The sequence below is a fragment of the Poecilia reticulata genome, chromosome 3 (assembly GCF_904066995.2).
Source record: "Poecilia reticulata chromosome 3, P_reticulata-male-v2, whole genome shotgun sequence".
NCBI classification, from domain to species: domain Eukaryota; kingdom Metazoa; phylum Chordata; class Actinopteri; order Cyprinodontiformes; family Poeciliidae; genus Poecilia; species Poecilia reticulata.
Genome location: NC_088832.1, coordinates 23,283,855 through 23,293,778, shown reverse-complemented (window position 1 = coordinate 23,293,778; position 9,924 = coordinate 23,283,855). Strand labels below are relative to the sequence as shown.

Genomic DNA, 9,924 nt, shown 5'->3' with positions numbered 1-9,924 from the left:
TCCCAGCATCTATTTTGAGCCCACAGTGCAGCTCTGAGCAACTCAGAACCTGAACAGCCTGGATTATCTCCATATCATCAAGTCCAGTACACACTTACTGGCACAATATCATTTAATGAAATAGTGAGGAAACAAATTATTTCTTAGGTTTTTCTAGCACACAGTGACTCTTTCTACTTGGGAGCGTCAGCAGTGAGTTTGTTGATCAACTTGTCGTAATAAATGACGTTCTCCTTCCGATTGGTGTGTGCTGTTAGCATCTCGTCCATCTCCTCTTGAGTGAAAGGTTCACCTGGTTAAAAAACAAACACAAAAATGTGCAAAATGTCTTTCAATAAAAAATATACTAAGACTGAATCCACTCTCCACAACTAGTATTAGCTTCTGTTTCCTCTTGAAGTTTTTGCTTTACCTTCCTCCATCATAAACTTTGTCAGCTCTTCGGGTTCGAGGAAACCTTTCTGCTCTTTGTCGAGAACCTGGAAGCAGTTTACGGGTTACTATTGTTGCTCGTGTGACAATGTGAATTCTTGAGAAAGTTTCAGCAAGAGCCGCTTCAGAGAAACAAACGACAGGATGAGGAAGAAACAGCCAATTTCACCTTAAATGCCTGAAATATTTTGCTCCTGGGGATGGGAGGAAACCTAACAGACACAACAAAACGCCGGTTACTATTCTTCAAACACATCACACATGATTAGTAACGCAGAGACTACACAGGAGTCATTGTGTTTTACAACGAACATTTTAAAATGACTTACAGCCAGGACACTTATACTCTTCTTATATCATCAGCATCATTGTGGATTTAAAATATTCTCTTTATAAAAAGAATTGCTTGAAAATGAGGACTCTTACCTTTCAGGCTTTCTTTTATTTTATGTACTTTGTGTTTAGGTTTATTTTGTTCTACGTTGTTTTGTGAATAAATGTTGCACATTTTAACGAAAAGACAAAACATGGATAGATGAACAACTATTTTAAGAGTTGTTCAGTGTGAAAACAGTTCCACAAACCTCTAACTACTCTAAAGTCTTTGGGCCGCCGGATTACAGGTCTAAGTTTAGTTTTTATATACTTTACGGAATAAAAATGTAAAGTTTCTAACAAAGCTTCAAACATTAATGCTCATAGGGGATTAGTTCATGAGAATAACTTTGAATCTAATTTTATGTAAGACAACTGGACAAGAGGAAATTCACTGTTTTGTGAAAAAAATATGCATCCATCGTCTGTCTAAAGGTCAGGCCAAGAAAGAGAAGCATTTAAATCATAAATCAGTTTTTCTGTCACCTCAGACTGGAGGCTCAACATATACTTCTAAGAGTTTGTGAATAATCAATATAAACACTTGATAATAATTGCAATAGTAGATGGTGCAAGATTCTTTAACATGAAAAACACATTTGTGGAAAAAAAGCATTTTATCTGATGAACCTATTCACTGTCCATTCATAACAAAATAGATTGTTGTGTGTTTTCTGGTGATGGTGATTAAAAATAACTGTAAAAGAGTTAATTATTAAGGAGTTTCATACTATACAAACAGAAAATCTGCATCAAAATCTGAATGCTGGTGTCATGACGCCAACATGAATTGTCTTACTTGTTCTCCAACAGGACTTTGGTCATAGCTGGCATGAACCTATCTAGATGTACAGTTCCTGAGGAATTTTCTTCCACCTGGGTGGACAGAACAAGACACCTGGGTTTTACTCTTTAAACTTTACACCAGAACTTTTGCACATTAAAGGTCCACTATTATGCTAATTTGGGTATTTCCTGCATCTAAAAACTAAACAATAACAACAACAAACACCCACTTGTTTTTTGTTTTTTTTTGTTTGTTTGTTTTTTGGAAATAAGTAAATATTCTTCTGGTGTCTGCAAAGGAGCCCATGTTACAAAAACCTCTATGTTGTTTCACAATCTGTTACCTAGCAACCTTAAATGCCTGAAGTGGAGCTCCACCCACTTCATTCAAGACGCTAAACTACCGCTGTTATGGCTTCTGGAAAAGGAAAACGTTTCTGTGCGGTCCATGCGTTTCTCTCATTCACGGAGAACAGAGCTGCATGGCTTCATTTTATTTTTGCCTGCAATGTCCCTGCGATGTTGCCAAAGAAATTTGTCGTTCGCGCAAATCATTTTAGGAAGAAGTCCTCTTAACAACTACCAACATTACAGGACCGGATTTATCTAAAATACTTGGGAGTGAAGGAAAGTTCTGTTCCTGTTTGTCACAAACCTGCATATGATGGTGATGTAAGTACAAAATGTTTTGTGTGTCTTCTTGTATTGTTCAGCACAGTCATGAGTTGTCCGTTAGCATAAGCTAACGCTGTGCTAAATGACGCCTTTGCTGGTCCTGACTGTGTCTCATGTTGCGCTACAATATCTGCGCATTGACTAGCAGAATTGTAGTAAACATGAAATGATAGTTTATATTAAGAAGGTACAGTGTTTGGAAAAACATGTCGGGACATTACCGACATTGTCAGATTTTTTATTTTTTTTTACATGCTGAGAGAAGTGCTTCTCTTTTTACCTCGCGAATTTTAGAAAAATGCCGCATTAGAGGAAAAAACGTTTTTGTGCTGAATTACTGTGCTTTTGGAACAAAGATGTGAAGTTGTACTGCTGCGCTTCTGCTTGAAGCCATTTTCATACGTCTGAGGTGAACACGTGAGTTGGGAGGGCGTGGCCAGCAGCCGCTCATTTACATAATCGTGATTAGTTCATTTGTGTATGAAAAGAATAAACATAAAGACTGCTCTGACCTCTGCTATAAATTCACGTATGTCTGCTTGAGTGGGGAAGCAGTCCAGAGAATACATAATGGTACCAATCTCCCTGGAAAACAGGCACATAATGAGAGTTAAGGAAGCATTATATCTGCATAGCTTGATGCAGGAACTGCGCCATTTCCTGACCTCGTTTGGTTTCAAGCTTTTTTAAAAAAAAAATACTTACGACAAAAAAGGAGACCTACATACTCTTTCTACCTTTCAGTCCAGAAGGTTTTCCAAACACTTAATTCTCCCAATTTATACAGATTTGTTCTTACTGATGACAAAATGCTATCATTTCAATCATAATCATCAAAACAAATAGAAATTAAATCTTAAATGTGTCTCCGTGTCTAATGAAAACGAGCTTCAATATTTAAAATGAAAAACTGAAATACCATTTTATTATTATTAGTTATTTTGTACTTTTTTAATAATTGTACATCAACTATTACTTACCGGACGTCCACCGTGTTTTTGGACTCGTAGTCAAACGGCTCGAATGCGGCCGTTATCTTCCTGTGAATAACCAAAATGTTTTCGTTTTCTGAAACAGAGCCGAAAAACGAAAGCTGTCGTAATACACCTCTAACAAATTCAGCAAGTCCTGCGGTACTTCTAAATCTGTCGGTTAACTCCATTACCTTCACTTTCTATGTCCTCTGCCATCTTTCAGCTTGTTTTCATGTTGCCTAGCAACCGAACGTTACCTGTTTATTCGGTTTGTGAGGTAACGTTAATGTCACAAAATGAATAAATACATAAAATGAAATATGAAAAACGTTTGAAGCACTTATATATATATATATATATATATATATATATATATATATATATATATATATATATATATATATGCTTGAACTTTTGAACTTTTTCTTTTAAACATATTTGTGCATTCTTATATATTACTTATTACTTATAAATTCTAACAAAATCTAACCTAAATGTAAACACAATTAGACCAATAGGACACAAATAAATCAAAGAAACAATTTATTTATTATTAAGGCAGTAGCCTTTAAACCAAATTCAAAAAGTAAATAAATCATTTATAAATTCAGTTGATTTACAATTTACAAACATTTTCCCACAAACATTTTGAATCAACTGCTAAAAAAATTTACATTTCTGTTATTTCAACTAGTCATTCTGAATGTAATAACAAAGATGACCATTTTCTGAAAATTTGTGTTATTTTATGGCACATCACCATTGTATCTAAGCACACTGGGTTTACTAAGCTAACTATATATCATAGCAGTGTAAGTAAATAACAGTCTGATTGCACTCCTTGGGTATAATGGTTAAATACCAAACAGATAATAATAGTTGCAAACAATGACAAATCCGATCAGATGTGGGTTTGAAAGTAGGGAATGTGACTCATTGATAGTGACAAAAAGGCTTTTTGTGGGAAAAGCTGTGGGAATCACTTTATTCGTAGAAAGAATGTGACAGAAAGCCGTTGAATAGTCCCAGCATTTTAACAGCCATTTGTTAAAATATGCTTAGAGATTCATATATTTAAAAAAAAACCACACAATTTACAGTGATAAATTTATAATTTATCTTTTATCTTTAAAAGTTTTTTTTTTCTGCAGCAGGCTAAATGGCTAAAGTGGTTAATATTTATATTTCTGGTTGTCCTTGATGCACAGGGTCATGGTGGGTTTCTGCTAGCGCATTAGGAAGTTCTTGATCTTGATGTTCCTCTGTTTGCTTTATGGGTTCGTCCTGAAGCGTCATTATGTTAGGTTGCTGCTCGTCTTTCTGCTCCGCTGCTCCTGCATTCGACTCCACAGTAATTGTGTTTGATTGCATGTTCTCTTCTGCCAACTCCTGCTCTTGATGAGGTTTTTGGTTGTTGCTTGAGCCCTTTAAAGTAGATGTAGATAAACAACGTCACTTCAAAAAATAATGCAAAAAAAATAAATAAATAAATCTATCAATTAGGATGCAACAGTAAATCATTGGAGCAAATCTTGAGGACATTAAAAGCTGTTACAATTATTAGTATTTTAATCAGTTATATTGGTTTTCAAATGTAACACTGAATGATAGATTTTCAATTGCTATGGTAACTCGCTTTAGCTAGTTTAGCTACATCACTAGTGCTAGTGCTAATACTAAAGCTAAGCATGCTAGTAGCCTTTACTGGTCACAGTGCAAAAAATAAAAATCTTATTTCAAGTAAGATTGAAAGTATTTGGTAAAAAGGATACTCAAGTACCTTTTGACATTTAAACTTTAAAGTTGAATTCAATGTTGAAAGCTTACATAATAATTGTAGTATTTATTGTAGTATTCACAAATATTAAATATTTGATTTAATTTAAACTCATTTAAACAAAATATTTAAATATTAAATAAAATGAAAATAATTCACATGAATAATATAACTACAAAATAACAAAATTAAGCAAAAGAAACATTTTCCAAAACAATTTCTTTCAATAAAATATATGAAGCTAATAAAACTGCAGGTGTGTGTCTTGTTAATTTCTGTTAAAAACATGTTTGTTCTTCACTCAGTGAAGTTTCTCACAGTGGACAGATTATCGATACTTCACACTAAAATTACTCAAGTAAAAAAGTACAGCCTTGTAAAAAGTACATTTTTTTCCACAGAGTTACTCCAGTAAATGTAACTGAATACATGCAACTAGTTACTACCCAACTCTGCTAATAATGCAGCTTCTAAAGACAATTGGAGGTAGTTTATTAAGTATAACAACTTTCAGATTTTTAAATAAAAAAATATTACAGATGAAACAATGTGTGCATGTCATGTAAATTTTGCCAACAGTCAAAGTTTATGTTGTCGGTGTACCTGTGTATTGATAAATGAAGGCGACAGCAGCTCTGAAGGGTCCAGCAGGCCATCCTGGTTTAGATCCTGAGTTTGTAGTAAGAAATCCACCATGGACACAACCTGAACCCAGAAGGCACGAAAAGAAAAGACACGTTTAAAAAAGCAGCCAAAGAACCCTGAAGGAGGTTTTTACAAATGCACACAAATACTACAGACTACTGCCTAAACAAAAACAAGAAATGTTAAGAAAGACTAGTGGCTTAAAAAACAACAACACACTGACTCAGTCACTTCAGCTTACTTGCTCACTGGCCTCTGGTCCTAGTGCATGATGGGAGTTGTAGTCAGAGAGCAGCTTCATGATTTCCAAGCCATCCAAGAATCCGCTGCGATCATAATCGTAGAGACGAAACAGGAAGAAAACTTCTGAAGCAAAACAGAGAAGACGCGTTGTATACTAACGTTCATTTAAATTTCACTTTGAAAAAGTATTTGGAAAAAACTCATATTTAACAAAAAGTTTCTGTGTCAGAATGAGGTGGTTTTTGGCCGAACTGAGATAAAATTATTTTGCAAAACTACAGTGGAAACACTTTTTTGCATCATGCAAGACATGATCAACAGCTGGACGTTACTACTGTTGAAAACGGCAAAGAAGACGACAGGAAGTGACAGGAGGATGATGGTTTGTTTTGAATTTTGAAACTCAAATATCCATGTGTTTTTTTTCTGGGAAATTTCTGAGATCAATCTCAAAATTTCAGATTTTGGTGGAAAGTTATTCTTTTTGTAACTGCCCAAATATGACACCGTAGTATGGTGAAACAAAACAAAAAGTTAAAGTTGCTTCAGGTCCGATCAGTGATAAAATGGGGAACAATCAAGTCCATGACCAGAGAAATTTTTACTTCTTCAGTTAAATCATTAAAATAAGTTACCCTTTCAATAATTCAGTGATTTATTGATCCATATTCGTATGGATCTTGGATATTAAGTGTTGTTTGGAGTAGGTGTCATCTACCTTGCTCCCAGGAAGTGATGTCAGGACTTCCCTGGCTGTTGCGTAGACTTTTCTGAATGTAGCTCTGCAACAACCTGCGATTACAGAGTTTTACAAAACATCAGGTGGAAATAACAGAAAGTAAAAGATTAAAATAGTAAAAAATAACTGGTGAAATTATTAAAATAAAGATGTGAACTGGGAATATTCATATAATAATAATTAAAACAAAGTTTGGCGTTTCTCCTGCAGTTCTTATCAGAGTTTGGCTCAGCAGCAGAAACCAAAATCCAGAGTGACGAGACAGAACCTGCTCAGTCCACTCTCAAAAATTAAACACGGAGCCTGTGGGGTTTATATAAGGCTGCAACAAATAATTATTTCAGTTATTGATTAATGTATTGACTATTTGACAATCGATTAATCAAATAAAAAAATAGGTGCTTTCTGCACATTTTTCATTTAAGCCTTTACAATATTACAATGGCAGATAAACAATTAAGTTCCTTTTTTAAATAAAATAGGCATTTTATTGCCTAAAATGAAATAACATAACATTCCTTCAGTGTACGCTTGATATTTTGGAGCAAAACATTCATCTAGACTGAAAAATAAATAAATAAATACTTCCTAGAATCAACATGTGAAAAACCCAAGTCTTTAACATCTTTCTTAATATCCTTTAATTTTTGTTTTATTTTTTATTTTTTGGATTAACTGATTAATAAATGAATAGCAAAAAGTGGTCAATAAAGGCTTTTTTATCTTTTTTTACTGAATTTGCATCAGATGAAGCTAAAGCTGCCACATAAATAAGAAAACATTTACAAAAAAGGACTTTTTAATCTTAAATGCAAAATATATAATTTTTTTTAACACTTTTAGGTTAATAACTCCTTTGAAAATGTTGAGCTCTCAGCAAATGTTTTTTGAGTCTGTGTACTACAGTTGACAAGTTGACGATTAATTGATTCATGATAATTAATCTGATTAATCGTTCCAGTCTAAGTTTTATGTGTCAACATTAGAAACCAATCTGACAAAAACAATGGCTGATGATTTTATTTTATGCTAGGTTTTGATTGCTAGCAACGATGTAAAACCTTAATAGTGCGGCTGGACGAAACGAGTGGTGATGTGGGCATAAACTTGAAATGGGCTTTCTTAGAAAGCTCATTTCTCTGAGTGAGGTCACAGTTCATCAGCTGGGCCTCGTTTGAAAGCCTCTCACCTGCGTTCCTCTTCTCCAGAGCCGAAGGGGTTGATCAGTCCTGGAGGGGGATGGGCGTCCGATTCTTCCCTGAAAGACGAACAAATGACAACAAAACAAAGACAACACATTAAAGTAGATCTATGACGTGTTGAGTGTTGTTTATTTATTTTTAGTCCTACATGTGTAACTTGAACATCACCCAATATTTACCAAAAATAAAATATTTTTACCTTAAACAGGAATAGTTTAGTCTGATTTAGTGTCAAACAGTGACAACATGAATCTAAACATCTCCCGTCACCTGGACATGTTGTAGCTTAAATTCTAGCTTCAAATGTTATAAATGTGATGAGTGAGGCTCCCTAATGGAGTAACTGGGTCACCTCTGAGTCCCAGTGAGACCCGGTGCTGCCAGGCTCAGGTTTATGAGGAAACACAGGGACAGAGCAGGTGGGACCAGCCGGTACCCCATGAGCAGACCTGAAAATACACAATGATGGGATCAAACATTCAGTGTAGTTTCCCCACAATGAAAACTGTTACACTTCAAGATTTAATAGGAAGTCTGATTTAAAACGAAGACATTTTATACGGGAAACAAAACCAAATTATTTTAAAACTCATCTGCACTAACTGAAGGTTTCAAGTTCACATCTGCTGATTTTAGCATTGTTTTTTTTTTCTTTCTTGAAATTAGCAACTTACAAAAATCAAACATTCTGCTTTATATTGTAGTTAAAAAGGTCAACTTTCAGAAAAACAACAACACTACAATGGAAGCCATTTTTCTGCCTGTGTAAAAGCGAATGTTGTGATAATTATTATTAGGTTTTATCTCATAAGTAAAACATGATCAAGTCATAAATACAGGATTCATTTATAAACTCTGTTCTCATTACAGACGTGGAAATGGCTTCCATAAAAATGAAAATAACTGCGTTCACTGAAAAGATACAAATAACATTCTCAAAGTTATGATACAGTTCTACAAATTAATTTCGGTTTATTTCGGTTTTTGCATTACATTTAAACCCAAAAGTCAGTTTTCTTTGAGTCTTGTAAATCTTCAGACTGTTTTAGAACCATTCAGATTTAACAAATACATTATTCTGAATCCTTATTTATAGTCACATCAAAGAGAAGAAGCTTTTAGCAAAAGAAAATTAGCTAATTTGCTGTGATGCATGAAAAAAAATCTGCAGTTTTTATTCTCTGTTGAAGGGTAAGTAGGTCGAAATGAAAACTGCCTCTTTAAGATTAGTTATTGTTATACTTTGTTCTTAGAAATTCAATGTTTTATGGTCATTGCCTTCCAATTTTTCTCTTTATCAATAAGCATTGGATCAACAACTAAAACACATTTTGTGTCCTTTACTAAAAGTTAGATGGTTCATCAGTGTATTGTTCATGTTTTATTGTTTAAATCACTGCAGCTTCCTCATACAGTCGATGCAGTTTGCTCCGTTTCATTGCAGCATTATCTGCCACCGCATTCACACGACGAGACAAACAGGTTCCTGAATGATGTCCGTCTTTAACATCAAGCCTCCATCTCGGATAAATATTTAAGGTCTTGTTAAATCCCAGGATCCTTAGTAACCTGGAAACTAAATATTTAAATAACATTGCAGTCGGTGAAATCAGAGCAGCAGCTCTATAACCTGCACATCGAGCCTACCTGAATGCATAGCTGGAGTGTTGACAGGAGAAACGCGTTGATTTCCGCAGGTTAAAGGTTCATTTCTGGAGAACACCTCTGGCCCGTCCCGCACCGCCCCGCCGGCTCTGCAGCACTCCGCCCTCCCCCGCTCTGGTCCCCGCTGCGGGTTTTGCTCCGTGGCAGGCTCCACGTGGAGGAGCCCGGTCTGTCTTTGTCCGGGATTTTCCTGCCACGCCACGTCCACGCACACAGTCACATTCCTCTAAGGGTGCGGACTCACAAACCTGATATTTATTTATGTCATCCTGGGTCACTTCTCGTCTTTCACTTCGTTTAAATGGGCGGAGCAGCAGTTCATTCGTGTGGGTGAAATGCTGTCAGCCGTTTGTTTTTGCAGCATATTTAGGGTTGTGATTAACGTGCAGTTTAAATCCAGCAGCTGTAGCT

The 9,924-nt window shown here is 35.3% G+C and overlaps 2 protein-coding genes across 2 annotated transcripts; both read right to left on the bottom strand.

Moving 5' to 3' along the window:
• Positions 1 to 94: 94 nt before the first annotated feature.
• drc8 (dynein regulatory complex subunit 8) lies at positions 95 to 3,542 on the bottom strand. Its single transcript, XM_008405796.3, has 7 exons — positions 3,434 to 3,542; positions 3,249 to 3,336; positions 2,781 to 2,853; positions 1,607 to 1,683; positions 602 to 644; positions 413 to 479; positions 95 to 292 (listed from the first exon to the last, which is right to left on the bottom strand). Exons 1-7 carry the CDS (start codon positions 3,456 to 3,458, stop codon positions 174 to 176), a joined length of 492 nt encoding a protein of 163 aa, XP_008404018.1. The 5' UTR covers positions 3,459 to 3,542; the 3' UTR covers positions 95 to 173.
• Positions 3,543 to 4,213: 671 nt separating this feature from the next.
• cgref1 (cell growth regulator with EF-hand domain 1) lies at positions 4,214 to 9,924 on the bottom strand. Its single transcript, XM_008405797.3, has 7 exons — positions 9,496 to 9,924; positions 8,201 to 8,297; positions 7,836 to 7,904; positions 6,626 to 6,699; positions 5,906 to 6,030; positions 5,623 to 5,724; positions 4,214 to 4,667 (listed from the first exon to the last, which is right to left on the bottom strand). Exons 1-7 carry the CDS (start codon positions 9,503 to 9,505, stop codon positions 4,422 to 4,424), a joined length of 723 nt encoding a protein of 240 aa, XP_008404019.2. The 5' UTR covers positions 9,506 to 9,924; the 3' UTR covers positions 4,214 to 4,421.